The 21,730-nt window shown below is 51.4% G+C and overlaps 10 protein-coding genes across 10 annotated transcripts; 5 read left to right on the forward strand and 5 right to left on the reverse strand.

The window, feature by feature from the left end:
- Positions 1-715: 715 nt before the first annotated feature.
- On the reverse strand, positions 716-2,400 carry N7489_011160 (WD40 repeat domain-containing protein; the record flags this gene model as incomplete). The annotated part of the gene is made up of 3 exons (XM_056716909.1): positions 716-1,567; positions 1,627-1,790; positions 1,851-2,400. 3 exons carry the CDS (start codon positions 2,398-2,400, stop codon positions 716-718), a joined length of 1,566 nt encoding a protein of 521 aa, XP_056564531.1.
- A 293-nt stretch (positions 2,401-2,693) lies between these two features.
- On the forward strand, positions 2,694-4,166 carry N7489_011161 (inositol phosphosphingolipid phospholipase; the record flags this gene model as incomplete). Its single annotated transcript, XM_056716910.1, has 1 exon — positions 2,694-4,166. The coding sequence occupies one exon, from the start codon at positions 2,694-2,696 to the stop codon at positions 4,164-4,166; it is 1,473 nt and encodes a 490-aa protein (XP_056564532.1).
- A 380-nt stretch (positions 4,167-4,546) lies between these two features.
- thiA (thiamine thiazole synthase) lies at positions 4,547-5,946 on the reverse strand (the record flags this gene model as incomplete). The annotated part of the gene is made up of 3 exons (XM_056716911.1): positions 5,862-5,946; positions 5,270-5,645; positions 4,547-5,193 (listed from the first exon to the last, which is right to left on the reverse strand). Exons 2-3 carry the CDS (start codon positions 5,613-5,615, stop codon positions 4,547-4,549), a joined length of 993 nt encoding a protein of 330 aa, XP_056564533.1. The 5' UTR covers positions 5,616-5,645; positions 5,862-5,946.
- Positions 5,947-6,688: 742 nt separating this feature from the next.
- On the reverse strand, positions 6,689-8,568 carry N7489_011163 (putative MFS transporter; the record flags this gene model as incomplete). Its single annotated transcript, XM_056716912.1, has 5 exons — positions 6,689-6,996; positions 7,088-7,415; positions 7,485-7,956; positions 8,041-8,205; positions 8,270-8,568. 5 exons carry the CDS (start codon positions 8,566-8,568, stop codon positions 6,689-6,691), a joined length of 1,572 nt encoding a protein of 523 aa, XP_056564534.1.
- Positions 8,569-9,456: 888 nt separating this feature from the next.
- N7489_011164 (uncharacterized protein) lies at positions 9,457-11,474 on the forward strand (the record flags this gene model as incomplete). The annotated part of the gene is made up of 4 exons (XM_056716913.1): positions 9,457-9,492; positions 9,570-9,830; positions 9,899-10,407; positions 10,454-11,474. The coding sequence occupies 4 exons, from the start codon at positions 9,457-9,459 to the stop codon at positions 11,472-11,474; spliced, it is 1,827 nt and encodes a 608-aa protein (XP_056564535.1).
- An 836-nt stretch (positions 11,475-12,310) lies between these two features.
- Positions 12,311-13,369, forward strand: N7489_011165 (Eisosome component PIL1/LSP1 family protein; the record flags this gene model as incomplete). The annotated part of the gene is made up of 3 exons (XM_056716914.1): positions 12,311-12,324; positions 12,363-12,864; positions 12,947-13,369. The coding sequence occupies 3 exons, from the start codon at positions 12,311-12,313 to the stop codon at positions 13,367-13,369; spliced, it is 939 nt and encodes a 312-aa protein (XP_056564536.1).
- A 457-nt stretch (positions 13,370-13,826) lies between these two features.
- On the forward strand, positions 13,827-15,190 carry pre2 (proteasome core particle subunit beta 5; the record flags this gene model as incomplete). Its single annotated transcript, XM_056716915.1, has 6 exons — positions 13,827-13,958; positions 14,150-14,257; positions 14,336-14,491; positions 14,571-14,619; positions 14,686-14,795; positions 14,855-15,190. 6 exons carry the CDS (start codon positions 13,827-13,829, stop codon positions 15,188-15,190), a joined length of 891 nt encoding a protein of 296 aa, XP_056564537.1.
- A 194-nt stretch (positions 15,191-15,384) lies between these two features.
- On the reverse strand, positions 15,385-16,818 carry N7489_011167 (Zn(II)2Cys6 transcription factor; the record flags this gene model as incomplete). The annotated part of the gene is made up of 1 exon (XM_056716916.1): positions 15,385-16,818. One exon carries the CDS (start codon positions 16,816-16,818, stop codon positions 15,385-15,387), a length of 1,434 nt encoding a protein of 477 aa, XP_056564538.1.
- A 439-nt stretch (positions 16,819-17,257) lies between these two features.
- N7489_011168 (glycoside hydrolase family 13 protein) lies at positions 17,258-18,991 on the reverse strand (the record flags this gene model as incomplete). Its single annotated transcript, XM_056716917.1, has 1 exon — positions 17,258-18,991. One exon carries the CDS (start codon positions 18,989-18,991, stop codon positions 17,258-17,260), a length of 1,734 nt encoding a protein of 577 aa, XP_056564539.1.
- Positions 18,992-19,991: 1,000 nt separating this feature from the next.
- Positions 19,992-21,620, forward strand: N7489_011169 (MFS maltose permease MalP; the record flags this gene model as incomplete). The annotated part of the gene is made up of 1 exon (XM_056716918.1): positions 19,992-21,620. The coding sequence occupies one exon, from the start codon at positions 19,992-19,994 to the stop codon at positions 21,618-21,620; it is 1,629 nt and encodes a 542-aa protein (XP_056564540.1).
- Between the last annotated feature and the right edge of the window lie 110 nt (positions 21,621-21,730).

Consider the following 21,730-nt stretch of genomic DNA (forward strand, 5'->3'; position numbering starts at 1 on the left):
AGACTGAAGATCTGGGTAGGTCGTAGCCATTTGAGGTAGATACTCTGCCACATGAATATTGCTAGATCCTTCTCAAATAACAAAGCTGTCGTCACGTTGAACGGATCCATATATCATACTTCCAGAAACAGTCAGAAGTGAGCTGTGATTCACTGCATCTACTCTCAGATAGACCTGACTAGATAGTTACTAGACACTCACTAACTAGTGGGGGTAAAGATAGTGGCAATGCAGCACTGCGTCAATATATTCCTTGCAGCCTTTGCTGCATTCATATAGAGCTGACGTTCCCTTTCGATAGGGATATCATCGTTTTCCAATGCCCGCCAAGTCATATAGGTGGCTCCCGCCTTCTATCAACAAAGAAAATGGATCCATGTTGGCGTAAGAACAGTAAGGCGACCCAGAAGATGCCACTTTTACCGATCCAAAGACGAACTAAGCTCTGCTACTCAAATGTGAAGAGTGAAAAATTGAATTATCAGCCTCTAGATAATTACATTCGCTCGATATGTCACATGTTGGAATGCAATGCAAGTACATGTATCAAGCAGATGACGTATCATCGGCCATAATGAAAGCCCAAGCTGTGAAAACAGCAGGGAAAAACAGATCGTCCATATGTGAACAACTCCAGACGCCGGGGTATTTTCCTTTTCTCGAAAAGACTCGCCCACCCAGAAAGAAAGAAAAATCGTTAGATAAATGACAAAGATCATGTCATAGTCACATCTTCCGCCGGGGTAGCAGCAATGGAATGCACAGCAGAGACATCAGTCATATCATCATCACCATGTGCATCATGCGCAGGGGTGCTCTTTTGCGAGTGAGACTCAGGTGTAGGGGTGGTGTCGCTGAAGCTATCGTCGTCAGGCCCTCCGTCATTTTCATTCACCTCCTCCCACAGACGAACAGTCTTGTCCGCTCCACAGCTCACAACCAGACGCTTGCCTTCCAGTGTACCCGTGTGAACACAAAGGACAGCGTTTGAGTGACCTGTAAGGCGCTGCAAGATTTGTTTGCTCACAATATCCCAGAAGATAATAGACCCATCCTCACTGCCGCTGACGGCGAAGCACAAGGGCGGCTTGTAGGTCACACCCTGGGGCCCATATCTACCGAAGCATCCCGACAAGCTGTACTTATTGTTGACATGACCTTGGAATGTCTTGATGACGCGGCTCTTGACGTAATCCCACATCCGGATACAGCCATCCAGGGTCCAGGCCAAGACGTATCTGCCGTTGGGGGAGAACTTGACGCAGGTGGCAGGCGGGTTATCTTCCATAACCAGGGTGCGGAGACACTGGCCACTGTGGGTGTCCCAGATACGAATAAGTCCGTCCAGAGCACACGACGCGATAAGGGTTCCGTCCAACCCAACATCAATACCGGCAACAGGGTCGGAGTGCGCTGGCAGAGAGCGCATGACTTGTGCTCGGCGAACATCCCACATGAACACAGCCTCGTCATAGGAACCGCTGACAAGGATGTTACCCTTTGGTGCGAATGCGATTTGATACACGTAGTTATGATGGCCATCAAAGACCTTGGTGTGGGCCTTGAGCTGTATCAAAACATTAGTAAGAGGCGCTGGAACATAAAATGGTAGATGGGTTTTCTTACGGTGTTCACGTTCCAGAAACGAATCGTTTTGTCGTCGGAACCAGTTGCAATCCAGTCACCGCTAGGGGCCCAAGCAAGAGTAGAGATACCAGCTAGATGACCTTCAAAGATATGGATGAGTCTACCACTCGCAGTGTCCCAGACCCTGACAGCTGCATCGGCGCCTGTTGCGCAAAGTCAGTTATCAAGCCGTGTAGTAACTAGAACATGAGTATAATACATACCTGCACTAGCAATCATAGAGCAATCGGGCGAGAATTGCACAGCCGACACTCCGCGCACGTGGCCGTGCATCACAAACTTCTCCTTGTAGTTCAGATGCTCTGGCTTGGGAGGCAGCGGAGGCGGAGGAGGCGGCGGAGGAGCAATAGGCGTGGCAGAACGGTCAGACCAGTTGTCGGCATCGCTCTCCTGGTTGTCGTCTGAGCCAGTTACATCATCTCTGGCAAGATCATCCGACTCGCCCTGAGAGAGGTCGTCACGGATGCTAGGGCGGGCGATCGGAGAAGGGGACCGGCGCTGGTTCTGCTTGCGTGAAGAACGCCAGTACTCGTCGGCATCCACAGCTAGCTCATCAGGGCTCTCGGACTCGCTGTACAGACGTCCGGTCTTCTGCGGGCGCAGTGGGGTGATGCCCTTTTGCAGAGTCCAGCTGGCTCGGCGGCGTGCCGCTTCATCATGGTCGGAGCCGGCAGCGAGTTCGTCGGAGGAAGACTCGGCCGGAGATTGGGCGCGAGGGTCCCGGCGGCGAGGCTGGGGATTGGCGCGGTCCATTTTGGAATAGGATGCGCAAGAGCATCCAAAACAAATAAACACGAATGCGCCGAAATAAGGTCAACAAGTCAATGTAGAACCCGAAAATGTCAGACGCGTCGCGAAGCACAATATAAAGGCGGTGAGTCTGGAGGCAGGCTTCTCAGCTGCGTCATATTCAACCACGTGAACTCGTAGACCATCAGGCGGAACAATATCTTTCAGGGTTGTTTTAGCACATTATCGAGCACTTTCTGTCCGTTTAATAAACTTGAAATAGCTGTGAAAGCTCATTCCAGTCAATATCGGGCCAAATGGTCTGCCCTATCCCCTCCAAAGCTCCGAGTGACATCCGCATTCTCACGTTCAACTGCTGGGGTCTCAAATACATCGCTAAGTACCGCCATGAACGCATGTCAGAGATTGGGCGGCAATTGGCAGTAGCCAGCCCGCCGCCAGAGATAGTCGGTTTGCAAGAATGTTGGACCCAGAAGGATTATGAAAGCATTCGCGATCAGACTCGACACATCCTGCCGTACGGGAAATTCTATTACGGGGGCATATTTGGCGCGGGATTGGCGATTCTGTCAAAATGGCCGATCGAAGAAAGCAGCATGTTCGGATACCCGTTGAATGGCCGACCAACGGCATTCTTCCGAGGAGATTGGTTCGTGGGGAAAGGAGTGGCCTGCGCGCGCGTTCGGTTCGGTCCTGGTACCGCTGACGTCGCCGAGGTGTTCTGCACCCACCTGCACGCGCCGTATGAGCGCGAACCGAACGACTCTTATCTCTGCCACCGGACCGCACAGGCATGGGAGATTTCCAAGCTCATGCGTGGCGCCGCGGAACGCGGGCACCTAGTCATCGGATTGGGCGACTTTAACATGCTGCCTTCCTCTTTTGCGCACCGTCTTATCACCGCGCAGAGCCCTGTTCGCGATGCCTGGCGGGAGCTGCACCCAGACTCGTCTCTTGCGGCTGCCATTGATCCTGTTGAAAAAGCACGGAATCGGCCGATTCCCACCGCTGAGTTCAATCTCACCGAGAATGGAGCTACGTGCGATGGGTCATTCAATACCTGGCGCTGGACTGAGGCGATGCGTAAACGCTTAGATAAGGGTGAGGATATTGTCGTTGACAAGGACACGCCTGACCCGCGCGGCAAACGTCTGGATTATATCTTCATCGGTGACGGTGGCTATCCGCCTGCATTCCCGCCATCTACCTGGTCTGTCCAGTCAGTTCAGATATCCATGACACAGCGCCATCCCACTCTTCTCTGCTCGCTGAGCGACCACTTCGCCGTTGAGGCTGTCATCACCCGTTCTTCGGTACCGACATACCCTCCCTCCCACTCCACAGACTCTGCTCCAGCTTCTCCCAATTCTCCCTCCCTGCATAAAACAAGCCCAAAGCCCGTCTCCCCCAATGCTTCTCTTTCCCCAGACACATATGACGACATCGTTCAGGTCATTCACAAATACGTTGACCGTGAACGCTCTCAGCGCCGTTGGCGCCTGGCGCATTTCCTGGTGTCTATTGTGGTTTCTATTGGTTGCATGGTCGGCGTCTGGTGGGTTGGCAGCCGCACGTACATCGGCTTCATCCTCGTCCTGGTCAGCACGCTCAACTTCGGCGCTGGGATTTTGGATGGTTTGATTGGCGGACTGTTCATGTCTGGTGAATTGCGGGCCTTGAAGGAGTTTGAGTGGGAGGTGAGAAATGCTAGGAGCTTGGTGGTTGCCGCGGAAAGTGGTGAAGGTACCGCTCCGAAAGAAGCAGAGTGATCGGAGCAATGATTGATTGTTTTCCTTTTCACGAGCTGATTTGTGGAAAGAGCATGATGCATGTGAGATGCGGCTTGATGGCGTGGCTTGATGGCGTGGCTTATCTGTATGTTTTATATTGGTTACAAAAGTGTAGTATAACATGCCCCGCTAGTCTTATCCTCGACTGGCAAAACTAATTCATAATTCGAAAGCAAGATCAACTTCTCGAGATAAAATACTTGTCTACAGGTCCAAATGGAAGAGGATTTGCACAAAATGAGCGTGAAGTGCATTTGTTAAGAAATCGTCATCATCAAAGCTACATAAACCTCCACCGTCCACCAGTATCAAGAAGCAGGCAGAAACGACAAAGCGAGCCAGCACAAGAGAGTGCGAATTTACTCAGCACACTCGCGCTTACGGGTCTCAAAGACACGCAGAGTCTCCTCAGCGGCCTTAACACCACTCATAACCATAGCGCCAAAAGTAGGGCCCATACGGTTGAAGCCATCGATCTCCGACAGCTCCATACCACCGATGATAAGACCCTTAGCGACCTCACGGGTGTTCTTAACAATAGCGTCCTCAGCCGCATTCATGTCAAGGCCACGCATACCGCCCAGCTTCTCAATAGCGTTCATGGAGACGAGACGCTTAGCACAGAAAGCGCCGAATGGGCCGTCATGGCCAGTAGTGCTGACGATAACCGGGGCGTTGATGGTGTTGGGGTCCATGCAGGAGTGGTCGTCGTGGTGGAGGGTGACAAGGGTCCAGTTGACGACGACACCGGCGAGGCGGACATCGTTGCCGTCTGGACGGGTGATCAGGTCTTCGACGCAGGTCGCGTTGAAGAGCTTGACGTTCGGGAAGGTGAGAACCTTTGACAGGAGCGTCGACGTGAACAGCGAGGCGTGCTTGACGACCACGAAGTTGGGGTTCGAGGGCTCTTCCTCGAAGGGCACGCCGAGCTCGGTCAGGAAGGCGTCTGCGGGACGTCGGAGGACCATGGCGCTGAATAGCTGACCACCCAGCCAGGCACCGCCGCCTATGTGTTTGTTAGTGACGCTGTGTTGGTTTGGGTGGACTACGAGAGAGTCTGCTCCCATAGGGACAAGACTAACCGGGCGACACAGAGGCCTCCACGATGGCAATCTTCAGGTCTGGACGGGCCTTGGCGAGCACGTAGGCGGTACTCAGACCACAGGAACCAGCGCCGACGATGACAACATCGCTCTCGGCGTAGTTGTCCAGATCCTGGAAGTAGCGTCGGGTCATGGCGCGCGAGACTTGGCTCTCGCGGATAGGGGCGAACTTGAACTCATCCCATTTGTTGCCGAACTGTTCAAGGAGCTTTGACTGGCCCTGGCCGGTTAGGGTAGTAGTCACCGACTCGGGGACGATGACCTTGCCCTTGATGCCGGTAGGGGCAACAGTAGCAGACTCAAACATGGCAGCGGGAGGAGACATAATGGTTCAGAGATCAAGTCGAAGATTTGACTTTGAGCCTTGGTTAGTTTGACTACTCAAGTTGGGGGGGAAGGGGAGGGGAGGGCATGATCCTTTCGCTGGTATTATCCAGATCAAGTTAAAGGCCGTATAATCTCAGAACGAACCCACGCCGATGATGAATCTGTGATGTCCGAGAGAGACATTGGATTCACCACCGACGCAAGAACGAACACCGGCTCATCACCCAGAAGTTACCTGAGATACCTTGATCCCTAAGGGATAATGTGCCCAGCCAAAGAGTATCCATGGCTCCCAAAGGAAGGGCAGTATGTACTTGTCCGTTTGGGATCTAAACGAGAGTCAGCCCTGCGGATATACAAGTATAAATGGTAGATAGTTACTGTTGTAATGAAGATTCAGTGGAATGATATGAAGAGAAGAGAAGAAGAATGGAAAGGAGAAAGGGCCAACCTTTTATGCAGTCATACCCCGCCATCCCACTCGAGATGTCATATTCTCCGACTCTATCCGGTTTTCCGGTGGACTCCTCGGTGAGCTATGTTGTACGTTGCACGAATGAAATGCTCTCAAGTGACGTTTCTAGCTTTTCTGGCTTTTCTAGCTCTTCTGGCCTTTGGCTTCATGACTGGCCCGGAGTGTTCCGCCCCGGGCTTGTTACTTTGCCCCACGGAGTAGGTCCCGCGAGGAAAGGTAACTATGTTGTACGTTGTAGATTTCTTGAATAGGGAATATAACACATAACTCTTATACTATAGGACCACGCTGTTTGGGCTACAGATTTGGGTGTTCAACATGCGATGTCTGGCTACCTACTATATATGTACGTGGGGGCCAATGTACCAGGATCACAGAATGGGAACAGTCATTATCGGAAATGAGATCCACCTGGAGTCGCGTGTACATCTGTAAATTCGACAGGAAATATAGTCTATATACAGATTTCAATATTCGTTCGAAGAGCTTGGGCTTTCTGACATCATAGTCATCATAGTCGTCACAGGGCATCCATGGATATATATGAGAACGCAAAGCAGACAAGAATGTGCAGTGATCTCTGAAGGATTCAAAAATCACAGTACATAACGGTAATTGGCACCGTAATTATCCTCCGCTACCGGGCCATCCACAGCTTTCGGGTCTTCAATGCGAGGCCCATACTTCTTGTCCAGACATCGGTTCTCCCATACCAGGAGCACACGCAGACACAGAGCAAGGAGGGTAGTAAAGAACATAAAAGCGGCACAGATTGCCATGCCCTTCACATACCTGGGGGCTTGTTCATCTGGGAAGATATTGGTACCCAGGAAAGGCCCACACTGACCGATCAGGTTCAGCAGGATAATACCTCCACCACGGCGTGTATCGGAGCCCTGGTTATCTGTACAATGAGCAACGTAACACGTCCAGTCAGTAAAAGACCTTTACAAAAAAAAAAAAGGGAACTCTAATCCGAAAAGGAAATGACTCACTCAGAACCCACGGCAGAATATTGGCGATCGAGGGGAAGATCCCACAGGCCGCCAAGAACACACCAAAATATCGGATACCCACTGATGTGCAAGTCGCGCAAAGGATGTACCCCACGCCACCAACCAGTGATAAACCTGCGATCATCAATCCACGCTGTTGAATTCGATCCGCTACCCAGGTGGTCACGATTGTCGCCAGAAATGAGGCGAAGAATGGAGGTGCAGTGAGCCCCTGGGCGTTGATGGCTGTGAAGCCCATCTCCCTGAGAATGGTGGGTAGGAACACGGGGAGAGAAGAAAAACTGACGTTACAGCTGAAGTACATCAACTAGGTACACGGGTTACCGTCAGCAAATTGTCCGTAAAACACACACAATGATGCCGATGTTCCACTTACTGCTGTAATCCACGCTTTCACATCGAGAAGCGTCATGGCTAATTCCTTCCATTGGATCTTGCCATTGCGATCAGACTCCCCGGATTGTTGCAGGGCACGCGCACGCGCAACATCCTTCTCTTCCTCAGTCAGGAACTTAGCGTCCAGCGGGCTATCTGGCACGTAGAACCAAGCGAGCAAGGCCGCCGCGCAGACCGGAACACCCTCAACCAGGAACAGCAATCGCCAATTCGCCAACGCAGCATGTCCCGAAGTAATACCATAGGCCAAGGCGCCGGCGAATGTATTTGCCAGCGGCGCGGCAGACAGAAACAGACCGCATCGGAGACCCAGCTCGTGGCGGCGGTAGAAGAATGACAGCAGATAGGGCACACCGGGACCGAAGCCGGCCTCGAAGACGCCCATCAGGAACCGGAGCGCCATCATACCTTGCCAATTACTGACGGCTGCTTGGCAAGTCGCCATCAAACCCCTTGTCATCGTTTGTTAGTCCATAATTCATAGATTTGCAATTGCAGTTCCAGCCGAGTGACAGCATTGCATGTGGGATTCATACCAGGAGAATACCACGAAGGCAGCCCATTGGTGCGGTTTGACAATCTTCCACATCAGCGCTTGAAATTCAAACACTGTATATGAAATATAGAAGATTGTCAAGAGCCAGGCGTAGCTTTTTCCACTGAGGCCGAGGTCCTCTTCCATGCCGGCGATTTTGGCATTGCTATGGTTTACATTGTCAGCGGTTGTGCTATTTCACTTGCAGGTCTAAAGATGGTATTGCAGACGAACCCGATGTTACTTCGATCGAGGAAAGCGAGGAGATCTGGATACCACCGTCACACATGGTTAGAGTATAAGTTCGTTTAATGTCTGCAGTGCGAAGCATACAGAAAAATCCCAATAATGTTGGAACACGCCAGTCCAATTTCCTTACTACTCGACGCTCTAACTCAGGGTCAATAGGCGGCAATATTGCAGTCGGCGGTCTCTCCTCGTGAGCGGGTACGGTATTTTTCTCAATATCTTCATCCGGGACTGTTTGGATCGCATCCTCCGGCTGCTGCAGCCTTTCTGAGTAACCCATGGTAAATCGAAGGCGTCACAATCGATAATGGGATAGTGATTTGAAGGCGATGGAGAGAAGGGAGAAAAGACCGGACAGATCTCCGGGCCTCGGAGTCATACTTATTCGGCGAAAGGGAAAACAAGCCAGGATCGGCAGAGACGTGCTACATAGTACAGGAAATAATGGCCAGCTCAGTTCAGGTTTTGTAGTGATTGGTTGATCTGCAGAGACTATTGATGTGTCTATTGGTCACTGGGACAGACGAAGGGGATTTGAGTGGAGAATTGGAGACAAAAGAGAATGCGGAGGAATTGGCAAAAGCTTAGGTGGAGAGCTGAAAAGGCCCGAGGTTGGGGGAGTATGTACTTCATCTTCCTTTCAAGGGGATGAGAGTGTTCCCTTTATTGATCTTGACTAGCATAAGGAGGAATACCTCTTTGCCTATTTAATAGGGAAAAAAAGATATTCTGCAGGAAAATGCTAGTTTGTCCTAAATGCATACAAAATAGAGTACCCCTTTTCCTATCTGCTAGCATCCATTCTTCGGAATTTCCTATATAAACAAGAGTACAATCAATTATTCATTAACCACTGCCTATTCATACAGAGTTGCATGAATAGATGAACATTTTCAACCGAGGAAATAGTTATAACTACCTAGGTAGTTACATAGTTGACTAGTTATGAATACACTGATGCCTGCAAATTCAGGTGTTCTGCATCTCAGGTCTGTACCATCCACCGTATCAAAAATCTCCCGCGTAGTGTCGCGTTCATTGAACACCTCCATCCTTCATTGCTCTTGACCTGTCTACCTCCATCGCATCCCAATTGCTTCACTTGATTTGAACCTAATTTACTTGTATCTTCCCAAATTTGATTGCACTTGGCAATCAAGCGCCCAATATGGATGACCCGGCCACACGCATCCCGGGGCAGCTGGTAAGACCCCAACAACTTCCTCTATTGATTGCCCCATGATCTGTGACCCCCCACTAATCTTGTCGCAATTATGATAGCTTCCCCACATGCACCTGGTTTCACGTAACCGATACCCCAGCATGCATATGATGCCCTCCGAGACTGCCGTGGAGTATTTGACGAGCGCACCCCGGATCTGTCAATCCCAGCCAATGCATTGGACATTCCTCGATGGTCCCCCAGATGGGACTGTCATGCTTACATGGCAGCCTCAGAACCATCTAGGCAATAATTTTGCTAGCGACGGGTATATCTGGGCCGACCAGGAACAGGCCTTTACCTTTGAATCTCGCGGCTATGTATGCATCCTGCGATATGAAGCTTTCCTTGCTCCATATAGATTCCATTCTAATATTTGAGGACACAGACCGTCGAGATGTACCTTCACCGAAGTGGTTTCCACCCTCCCAATGAGCCCGTGGCAACACACTGCCGCAAGCGCTACCGCATTACTTCATCTAAAGTACCGAATGCTCCCCAGCCCGACCCATCACTGTGGATTGTGCACTACACCCGTGCGGCACCTCAGGATCATGCCCCTGCAAACCGAATTCAAGTTACACCCCAAGTCCAGGGCATGATGAGCCAGCGCCGCTTCCTTCAGAGCCAAGGACAATTGGCCCGCAAGGACTTTTTGCTTCATGATCGTAACAGCTGGCCAGTTATCAATTTTCCGCCGATGGCTCCGCAGAACTTTGGGCAACCCGGTGCTTACCCGGCAGCTGCGCCTCGTGGGCCTGGTTTCTACGCACCCCCGGGACACCCAGGTGCAGCTCCGCCCAATGCACCTGTCGCCAAAGGGCCGCGCGGACACCGTGCGCCGTCTGCTGCCCTCACTTCTGCAACAGCCGATTTTGCTATTGAGGACGAGGATGTGTCCAGTGGTGATGCTATGGATCTGTTGACCCCCCCGCGATGTCAGCAAGATGCGATACCAGCAGCATCACGAGTGGATGGAGGAAATCTTCGCGTCGCCATACAGTATCTCGCAAATCACGCCGGTTTCTTTGGGTCTGGGCCGAAAGGGAGAGCTCGAGTCCCTGACCGCAGGCTTCTTTGATGCCCCTGTTGGAACCTCTGGCGGAGAAGGCCAGGAGGCGGGCGACGCCCCACAGGCTAACAAGATGGAGCCGGCTAAGGCAGAGGAGTTTGCCGAGCGGGTTTCTAAAAAGGTGGCGGACATGACTGCTGAGATCGAAAATCTGAAGAAACAGCATGCTCGCCGGATGCAACGTTTCAACCGAACCTCATTGCTCAAGGATGCCGAGTTGCGCCTCCGAGAGTCTGCTGCTGACCCAACCGAAAAGGGCCCAGAGATTTGGAGACTGGAGGGCCGAGTGGTCATTCCAACAGAGGACGAAACCCCGCAATTGGATTATATTGAAGATAAAGCCAAGTACAGGGTCGACGAGGTAGTCCGGGAAGTTGAGACTGCCTGGAATAAGCAAATCGTTGCCGAGCCCAAGGTATCCTGTGTCGAGAAGGGCGGTCTGTTGGAGAAGATTGAGCCGGAACACAGGGATGAGCCTGACTCATTTACCCACGATATGGTCATGGACGATGACTCCCACCTACTCAACCAGTTTGGCAGCCCGGGCGTTGATGTAGGCGGAGTCTCAAGTGTTTCCGTCAATGGACAACCAATTCACGGCGCTGCCATGTCCGCTGACGTTGACATGGATTTGGGCGACCAGCTCCACGCTGGTACCAATGGCCAGGCCAACGACTGGGTGATGGTAAACAATGAGAGCAAAGACCATACCGCGGTCGGTGGTGACTTCGACTTCACCAACATCGATAGTGCTGGGGATGCCTTGGCGGCGTATAGTGAGCAGAACGATGGGCTTGACTTGCCAGACCTGGAAAACTCGGCGTTTGGTGACGCATTCCATGCATCTGACAACGAACACTCGCACAACCCCGATACCGACGACATTTCCTAATCTGCCCCGGGATCTTTAAAGTGATTTCTTTTCTTTTTTTAACGAATGACTCTGCGGATCAGTTATTCTGGTCTGTTTCAGGCGTTGCGGGGCTTGTTTGGGTGTCTGGATTCATGCAGGAAGCTTTAGCTGGTTGTGTACCATAAGATTGGCCGGGGATTTTCTGCTTCCTCCCTGCTAATTTCTTGTTTGATTGCCTCGAATTGAGAGGATAGAGGGTGGGATCTCTCATGAATTTAATCCCTATTTTTCACCTTATTTTTGTGTAGTGTCGGCTTGATGGAGTAAGATATGTCCCAATTAGGAAGGTAACAGCATTTTCAGAATCAGGAAATAAAGGACACACCTGGGCACAAATCCTCTGTATGATTATATACCTACATATGTATGAAATGTATGAAATATGAGAAGTATAATATCATAATTGAATAATATTCTGATATCGGGAAGCCGGTGGAGAATGACGATCAGCCGTAGATACTTCCATGCGCAACTCAGACTCTATAAGACCATCACCACTCACTACTATTTTACAACAATAAGCTTGAAATGTCTGCAATCGGAAAATGTGATGTTCACCTGGGCACCTGATGAACTGCTCGACTCCAATTCCGCCCCTCTCCGTTCATGACGTCAGAGTCGGGACTACACTTCCTCTGAAGCCCAAAAAGAGAAGCCCTGGAGAAGAATAGGGTTCGTCACCATCGTCATCTATAGGAAGGCGCTACCGACTTTATCATTTGACCTCCCCCAGATTCTTTCTTTTCTCTCTCAACCCATATCCCCAATAACTCTAACTTGTATTGATTGACTATATCTTCATACAAGAAAACAAGATGTACGTATTCCTGTATCCTCAGCTCCCGCTTTGACTAAACCAAAGCTTAGGAACCGCAACCTATCATTCCGATCGCGCAAAGAGCCCCCTCGGCAGCGGTTCGGCATCTCCACCCTCCGTGGGATGCAAGCGCCGGAGCTCAGCCGCAAGATGACCAAGCTGATCAAAAGCGAGAACTCCGCCATCGGTGCCCATGAAGCTGCCGGCCGTGAGCGCACCTCGATCGCCGCCCAGCTGTCTGAATGGGGAGAGGCGACTGAAGACGACAATGTCTCCGACATTTCCGACAAGCTCGGCGTCATGCTCGCCGAGATAGGCGAACAGGAAGACAACTTTGCCCAGAACCTTGAGGACTACCGTGGCATCCTGAAGCAGATTCGCAACATGGAGGCCTCCGTTCAGCCGTCTCGTGACCAGCGCCAGAAGGTCACTGACGAGATTGCCAAGCTCAAGTACAAGGATCCTTCCAGCCCGCGTCTGGTCACACTGGAGCATGAGCTTGTTCGGGCTGAGGCTCAGAACTTGGTTGCTGAGGCGCAGCTGTCTAATACCGTATGTTTCATTCTGACTTCAATCTGTTCTTGTATGGTGTGTGAGGTTAGTTTGGACTGGCTAACGTTCATATCATTTGTAGACCCGGCAAAAGCTCAAGGAAGCCTATGATATCCACCTGGCGGCCGTCATTGAGCGTGCCGAGAAGCAGACCATCCTGGCTCGCCATGCTCGTCGCCTGCTCAACTACATCGATGACTCCCCTGTTGTTCCTGGTGATGCTCGCCAGGCGTATGACAATGAGCCCTTGGCACGCCAGGTCCTTGAGGATGCCGAGAATGATCTCCGTGAATGGCAACCCAGCGTTGAGCCTATCACCTCCGCTGCGGGCCAGGAGTCTCCAGTTCATGTCAACGGTGCCGGTGTTAATGGACACGACGATGTGTCGGAGCGCCAGTCGGAAGTCCTCGAGAATGCCTCTGTGAATCCTCATGAGGGTTACACTGAACCGGTGGGAAGCGGTGCCCTGCCCGCGAAGATGGTGGTTGAGCCTTCGCTTGCGTGATCGGTTCAATCCTTCGCAGTGGTCCAGTGGTCTCCTTTTAGTTCGATTCGGACATACTTCGGCTGTTATGTGTAAATTCGGTTCTTCTCCTCGGATTGGGCACCAAACGTTGCTCCTGGGAAAGGCGTTGGCACTGAACATGGGGGGTTTTATACTCAGGAAATAATCAAATTGTGTATTCTAAAGTTTAATTCGCTAGTTTGTTAATTCGTTAATTCATTGATTCGTCTTTTCTTTTTCTCTTTCGTCGAATTTCTTCCAAAATCAATTCATATCAATATCGCGATTTGTATGTACTGTAGAGCATCCACGTGACCGCAGGCGCCAGAGTGACGCGGAAACCCCGAGCTCCAGCGGAGCTTCAACCATCACTCGCCCGTGTCACCAGAATCCCTTTCACGTCCTTCCAGCATCTTTTTTCTAATTTCCTCCTTATTTTCTCTTACTTCAGTACACAATGGATAAGCTTGTCGCCCAATACTCGCGCCCTCCCCATCAGAATGAGATGTACTCAGAGCAAGAGCAGCAGGACCTCACTGCGAGCGTCCCTCCACTCTCGCTGAAGTTCAGCCTCCCTCCTGTCGACAACGTGAGTTTACGATGGATACTGCTGCATATTCTCTTTGATCTCGATGGCGGTATGGTCGGGGGATATACGTCTATCCTGACGTCAACCCAAGCTGCGCCGTTCATCACAGCTATGCCCAAGAGAATCGCTAGCCAGAACCTATCTAAGCTTGAGACAAACGAAATAATGGACTGACAATGATTATTTCCTAGCGCTCTGCTTTCCTGCGTGCCATGACCGATGACCACTCCAATCCCAGCTGTCCTATCAAGCTCGCTCACGGCACAACAACCCTGGCCTTCCGGTTCCAGGGCGGTATCGTACGTTTTCCTACGTTTCGCTTATACCATGGTTTCCTTGATTGTGGGAAATGTATGCTGATTGACATAATGGGGTAGATCGTGTGTACCGATTCGCGAGCAACAGCCGGCAACTGGATTGCCAGTCAGACAGTCAAGAAGGTCATTCCTGTATCGCGGTTGAGTCGGGGTGAGGACAAGAAGACGAACGAGCCGACGCCAGGTCTTCTGGGAACGATGGCCGGTGGTGCAGCTGTAAGTTTCGACCGCAAGTGATGATGATGAGTGATGGTGTGATGGACCTTGGTTGCTGATGGTTGTTGCCAATTGCCAGGATTGCCAATATTGGTTGCGGTATTTGAGTCAGCAGTGCACTCTGCACGGTAAGTCAGCTCGAGTTTTGATATTCGCAGGGAGTGGAAGGACATTGCTGATGAACTTCTGTCTAGAAATCCGACACAAGCGCCGTATCACTGTCGCGGCTGCGTCCAAGATTCTTGCCAACCTCACTTACGCCTACAAGGGATACGGACTTAGCATGGGAACTATGTTAGCAGGAGTATGTGCCATATATTTCTTTTACAGCCATGGGACTTGGAAACTGACAATGATCTCTAGATGACGCCCCAAGAAGGGCCCGCACTGTACTACATCGACTCCGACGGCACTCGCCTTCCCGGTAACCTGTTCTGTGTTGGATCCGGTCAGACTTTTGCTTATGGTGTGCTGGACGCCGAGTACAAATACGAGCTGACTGAGGAGGAGGCATTGAATCTCGGCCGCCGGGCCATTCTGGCTGCCATGCACCGTGATGCCTACTCCGGTGGTTTCATTAACCTGTACCATGTCAAGGAAGAGGGATGGGTGCACCACGGATTCGATGACATGAACCCTATCTTCTGGGACACGAAGCTCCAGAAGGGTGAGTTCTCCAACGTGACGTCTGCGTTGTAAACGGGTCTAGAGGAATGAATTGTTGTGTAATATTGATATCGATATTTCATTGAATTATGCTTAGGTTAAGTGTCAACGCTGGTTTCAAGTTATATGTTCAGTTGGATGCAAGGCAATCTGAACATGCTCCATCTCACATTAGTAGTCGCTCTGTCTTTCTCCTGGCCTCTTCATGGGATATCTCCGATCTCCAACTAAACGGCCAATTGCATAGCCACCTCAATATGCGGAAACCTCCCCCTAATCAAACGAAACTTATCCAACAGAATATCCTTCGACATCACCTGCAAATTATTAAACGGAAGCACCACCCCCTGCATAAAAACAATATCATCAATGCGACTCGTCGTCTCCTCCCTAGTCGCCTGCGGCACATGAATCACCACATCAGCAATAGTATTAACAATCTCCAACAACTTGCTAATCATCGAGGATCCATGCACCCGAATCGTATTCTCCGAGATCTTGGTCAAAAACTGCCTGAGCTGACTCGACAATCTCAACGGCATCTCCAGTTCCAGCGAAGGACACGACGCATGCGAACTAAGCAAACAATTCGACATCGCCATCTGCCACAACAACGTCCGCATCCACTGCCTCGTAATAACCAAATCCGCCTGCTGCAGCTCCGACAAAGCCGAAACCTCCACCTCCCACAACTCATCATCCAACTCACGGTGTTTGCGCTCAACCCACGACGCAGTCACCTGCGTCCGGTCCCCAATCCACAGACCAATAAACGACGCATCAAGCATGCAGAACGTCTTAATCACCTGCGTCCAGCCCCGTTGGATATCCGCGCCCACGAAGGTATCTTCTTCCGGGTACTGCGAGTGTGGGGGCAGGGTCACCGGCGAGAAGTTCACAATGGACATGAATCGCTCGTGGATGAAACATTGCCAGTAGAGTCGTTGGCGCCGGGCTCGTTCCGCTGTACTGAGACCTGCGTTGACGGTTTTATCGCCTATGCGAAGCATCTGGATCATGCTGATTGCCTCGCGGAGGTGGAAGAAGCCCAGGTCGTAGTGGCCCAGACTCATGGCGCACATCTGGATGAAGATGCTTGTTGTTGCGCGCAGGATGGAGGGTCGGAAGCCTATTACTAGTGGTTGTTGGGTTTCCACGGACTGGCGCATTAATTCGGTTATTTGGGCTGGGGCTGATTGGGGCGTTGATTTGGTGGTTTGGGATGAGCGCGTTAGGTCCAGGGTTACTGCGGTGAAGGCGTAGATGAAGGCTGCGTGCTCTCTTTCTGTGTCCATTTTGCTGATTGAGGTGCGCACTTCGCTCTCAGTGATTATTGGGCTGAAGGGGTATACATAGGACATGTAGGCTGGGAGTAGACTTTCATAGTACGAGGTTGGTAGTTGGGGTGACGCTGGAGGTGCGGGTGGGGAGAGAAGTGGTGTCAGAGTGGTGTGTCTGGTGTCGGCGCTCTTGTATTTTGAGATGACGGTTCCTCGCCGTACGTTTTTTCTTGATCGCAATAAGCGGTTCTCTGTGTAGGTGCAGAGGAGATCCAGGTGCTCGCATTGCTGACATCTTTGCTGGCCGTTGCAGCGGACTTTGCGGCGATTACATGGGTCGCATGCTTTTGGGACTCGCGGCTGGGTATGTGCACTAGCCATTTCTCTTCTTTTTGACTTGAAGAGTTTCAAATGTTCAGGGGCTGATGTCTAGTCGAAACATGTAATTCTCTTCCCCGCGTTGTTGAAAAGGGCCTTGGCATTTTGGACCTTTTGAGCGTAGCGTCACGGGGTTCTCCGTGCGTAGGTCTGAGGTTGGTCGATATCGGAAAAAGGGAACGAGTGAGACTTACCTAAATAGGCCTGATTTGTACTCATGTGCATTAATTAAAAGCTTAATAAAACTGGAAGACTGGGAATCCGGGGTGATCTGGGGTGAAACTGGGAACTGGCGTAGTGGATTCAGACCGGGTATATCATAGTGCATAGAAGATTGGAAAGATCTGACAGATCTGAATCAAATCATTGAAAGGTATTCAATTGCAATCTGCCATATGACCTCTAACCAATTGCGAGCTATCTAGTAGTATATACCCCAGCCCTAAACCAGAAACACTCTTCCCTCAAACGCCTGTAAGTCCTCCTGTCCATCTACATTGCTAGCCAGCAATTTCCAATCCTGACTCTTCACCGAATCTGGTTTCTCAAACTTCTGTGTTGTCTCCGAGAAGTTGAGAACCACCAGAATGGTCTGGTTGTGATTTGTCTTGGTATAGGTAAAGACATTCTGATTCGGCTCGTCGATGATCTCAAACTCGCCAAAGACCAGGAGATCGGCATACTCCTTGCGCAGCTGATTCATCTGTTTCCAGAAGGACAGAACAGAAGACGAGTCTTTCTCCTGGAGCTTCACATTGATCTCGGGGTAATTGTCATTCGGGCGCATCCACGGCTTTGCCGATGAGGCCGGTGAGAAGCCAGCATAGGCATCATCACTCCACTGCATCGGCAGCCTGGAATGATCTCTCGCCAAATGCTGCAGGGAATCCATCGCTATGCTCAACTTGGCTGGGTCGTCGCCAGATATTTTGCTTGCCATTCGATAGTAGTTGGTGCTATCGATGTCTTTGTATTCGTCAATCGTCCATTCCCGGGGCGCATTCACCATTCCAATCTCCTGGCCTTGGTAGATAAACTGCGTGCCGGAAAGTGTGCTTTGCATCATGGCAAGCATCTTTGCAGACCGAACCCTCAACTCGGGTGTCTTGTCAGAGCCGAACCGACTCACAGAGCGGCCTTGGTCGTGATTTTCCATGAACACCGTGGTCCAGCCATCGGTCCCCTTCAAGATATCTTGGGTGCTCTTTACGGCAGTTTTCAGTTCTCGTAGATTCCAGCCCCGCAAGTCGGTCAGGAACTTATAGTCTTTGCCGTGGCCAAGTTCCACGAGGTCGAATTGGAAGACCATGCTCAGCTGCTTCTCGGCTGCTGAGACGTAGCGCAGAACACCCTCCACGGTATGGGTGTTTGGCAGTTCGCCCACAGTCATTGCGTCGTATTTGGAAAGCACGTCGTTCATCTCGCGCAGGTACTCGTGCATGCGAGGGCCGTTGCAGAACAGAGAGAACGCCGGTTGTGTCTCGGACTTTGGATTCATGATTGGAGCATTAGGATACTCGGGGTGCTTGCTGTACATGTTGACGGTATCGACGCGGAAGCCATCCACACCCTTCCGCAGCCAGAATTCCATCGCCTCGTCGTAGACGGCCTGGCGAGTCTCGGCATTCTCCCAATTGACATCGGGCTGTTCAACACAGAACAGATGGAGATAATATTCTTGTGTTGTCTCGTCCCACTCCCACGCACTGCCTCCGAAAATGCTGCGCCAGTTATTTGGCGGCTGACGATTCCCATTGGCGTCGTATTTGGCTGGCTTCCAGATGTACCAGTCGCGTTTGGGGTTTGTCTTTGAGGAGCGGGACTCCTTGAACCATTTGTGCTGATCTGAGGTATGGTTCACCACCAAGTCCAGGATAATCCGGAGTCCTCGCTTGTGGCATGCATCAATGAGTGTCTCCATGTCCTCGACAGTACCGTATGGGCCATACACGCTTTGGTAGTCGGCCACATCGTAGCCCATGTCAATCTGTGGGCTGTCGTACATGGGACACAGCCAGATCACATCCACACCAAGACTTGTGATGTAATCGAGGGACGAGATAATGCCTGGGATGTCGCCAATGCCATCGCCATTGGAATCTTTGAAGCTGGCGGGGTAGATTTGGTAGATGATGGAGTTTTTCCACCACTTTTCGCCCACTATAGCAGGAGACATGGTGAATGTAAGGGATTGGAATGCAAGAAATGGAAATAGAAGAGAAAATATAGGTCGTACGTGGGATAAAGCGGGGAGGCTATATATATTCCTAAAAGGATTCGATTTTAAATAATCGCACTAGGTACCTCTCCAAGACGCGATGGAGTCCAGCCTCCGGGATCACGGAGGGAGGCTGTTGCTCTCATTGACTTGATGTCGGGCCGACAATCATTATCGGCTCCAGCATGCATCTTGGTGTCACTCATTTCCCTGCGGGGTGTCTCTCTAGCGCTGAACAGGGGGTGTATCAGTGGTGTATCAGTGCGACGGGGATTCCCACTGATCCCACTGATCCCATTTATTCCACGTATTTCCACTTTTCCCAACTGAATCGCACGATCCGGAGAGCATACCGAACTGGCCGGTCCATGTGAAATGCGGGAGTGTCCATGCCGATTCGTCTCTCTTTCCGGGTCTAACTGACCTTCGTTAGTCCGTTCGAGCAAAAAATGAGGGGAAAAAGGAGAATGTCGGGCCGACAATTTCACCAATCAGCCAATGCGATCCCCCAGTTTCCTCTAACTGCATCAGGCGAAGTGGTCCTTGATGGCCAATACGAAGAAGGCGAAACACGGGACGGAGAAAAGCACATGCGGAGGAAATGCAGGGAGAAATTGTTTCTTCAACTCTGCGGCCCGACATCAGGCCAATCACGACTCCATGAAAATCCGGGGATAGTGGACTCACTCCAATACCCCGTACAGACAAACCCGGGGAAAGTTTTCCTCCAGTCGCCTCGCTTGTCAAAAGAATTAAGCAAGGATTAGACTTGACGAGTGGGCCAATGGAACCCCGCTCGACTCCTCGCTCATTATGCCCTATTGACGACCGTTAAAGCACCGATTTTGTACTTAAAGACCGGACGCCCGCATGGAATACTTCTCTTCCATCCAGTTCTGTCCATAAGCAACAACCTGGAATCATCCTCAGAGCCTCCATTGGCACCTCCATCCTAGCAATGGCTTCTGAAAAGCAAGCTACCGCTCATGTCGAGAAACATGACTCAATCGAACCGGCAGGTCATGCCCTGACGGGCTATACAGACCTCCAAACCACCGCAGAAGCCCACGCTGCCATCGAAAAAGAACACAACATGACCGCCATGGAAGCCCTAAGACTCTACCCCAAAGCCGTAGCCTGGTCCCTCCTCCTCTCTTGCGCCATCATCATGGAAGGCTACGACGTGGTGCTGATCGGCTCATTCTTCGGCTTCCCAGCCTTCAACATGAAATACGGCGAACTACAGTCCGACGGCAAATACGGTCTCGCCGCCTCATGGCAAGCAGGCCTAACCAACGCAATGAGCGTCGGCCAAATCATCGGCCTCTTCGTAAACGGCATCGTCTCCGAACGCTACGGCTACCGCAAAACCCTAATGACCTGTCTCGCCACAACCGTCGGCTTCATCTTCATCCTCTTCTTCGCGCCAAACGTCCAGACCCTCGTCGCCGGCGAGTTCCTCATGGGTATCCCCCTAGGCGTCTACCAGACCCTGACAGTCACATACGCGTCAGAGGTATGCCCCGTCGCACTGCGCGCCTACCTAACCACCTACGTCAATCTGTGCTGGGTCATCGGACAGCTCATCGCGTCGGGCGTGCTGAAGGGTCTTGTCGAGCACACGAATCAGTGGGCGTACCGCATTCCCTTCGGTGTGCAGTGGGCGTGGCCGGTGCCGATCTTCATCGGAGTGTACTTTGCGCCCGAGAGTCCATGGTGGCTTGTGCGGAAGGACAGACGCGAAGACGCCATTAAGTCTGTGAAGCGGCTCACGCGCGCAGACCCCAATTTCAGCGCGGAGGAAACCGTCTCGATGATCGTGTATACGAATGCCATGGAGAAACAGACCGAGACCGGCGCCTCGTATCTGGACTGCTTTAAGGGGACGGACCTGCGACGCACGGAGATCGCGTGCTGTGTGTGGGCTGTGCAGAGTCTGTGCGGTAGCGGTCTGATGGGCTACTCGACTGTCTTCTATCAGCGTGCTGGGCTGGCGGACTCGCAGTCGTTCACTATGTCGCTGGCGCAGTATGCGATTGGAGTTGTTGGGACGTTTTGCTCGTGGCTGTTTATGACGTACTTTGGTCGTCGCACGCTCTATGTGGGTGGTTTGGCGGTTCTGGCGGTTATTTTGTTTGTTATTGGGTTTGTGTCTATTGCGCCGGCGACGACGTCGCTCTCGTGGGCGACGGGTTCTATGTTGCTTGTGTATACGTTCGTCTATGATTCGACTATCGGGCCTGTGTGTTTCTCGCTCGTTTCGGAGATGCCGTCGTCGAGACTCCGGACTAAGACGGTTGTGCTGGCGAGGAACACGTATAACGTGCTCAATCTGGTGACGGGTATTATCATTCCGTATATGCTGAATGTGGATGCGTGGAATTGGAGGGGGAAGTCTGGCTTCTTCTGGGGTGCGCTGTGCATTTGCAGTTTTGTTTGGTCGTTCTTTAGACTTCCTGAGCCCAAGGGTCGCTCTTATGCTGAGTTGGATGTTCTTTTTGAGAACAAGGTGCGCACAAGGGAGTTCCCGTCTGCGAAGACCGGTTTGGTGCAGAGTGAGCTCGAGGGGGAGAAAGGCTCGGTTTGAGGTTAATACCTGATAATATCTGGAAGTACTGGAAGTATAGCAAGTTTGACATGTATTATGGCACTTATTAGTGAAATCAATATTTACCTTGTTTGATTTGGATCCTGAGA

Source organism: Penicillium chrysogenum (assembly GCF_028827035.1).
Source record: "Penicillium chrysogenum strain IBT 35668 chromosome Unknown utg000005l_segment0_segment0, whole genome shotgun sequence".
Classification (NCBI taxonomy): Eukaryota; Fungi; Ascomycota; class Eurotiomycetes; order Eurotiales; family Aspergillaceae; genus Penicillium; species Penicillium chrysogenum.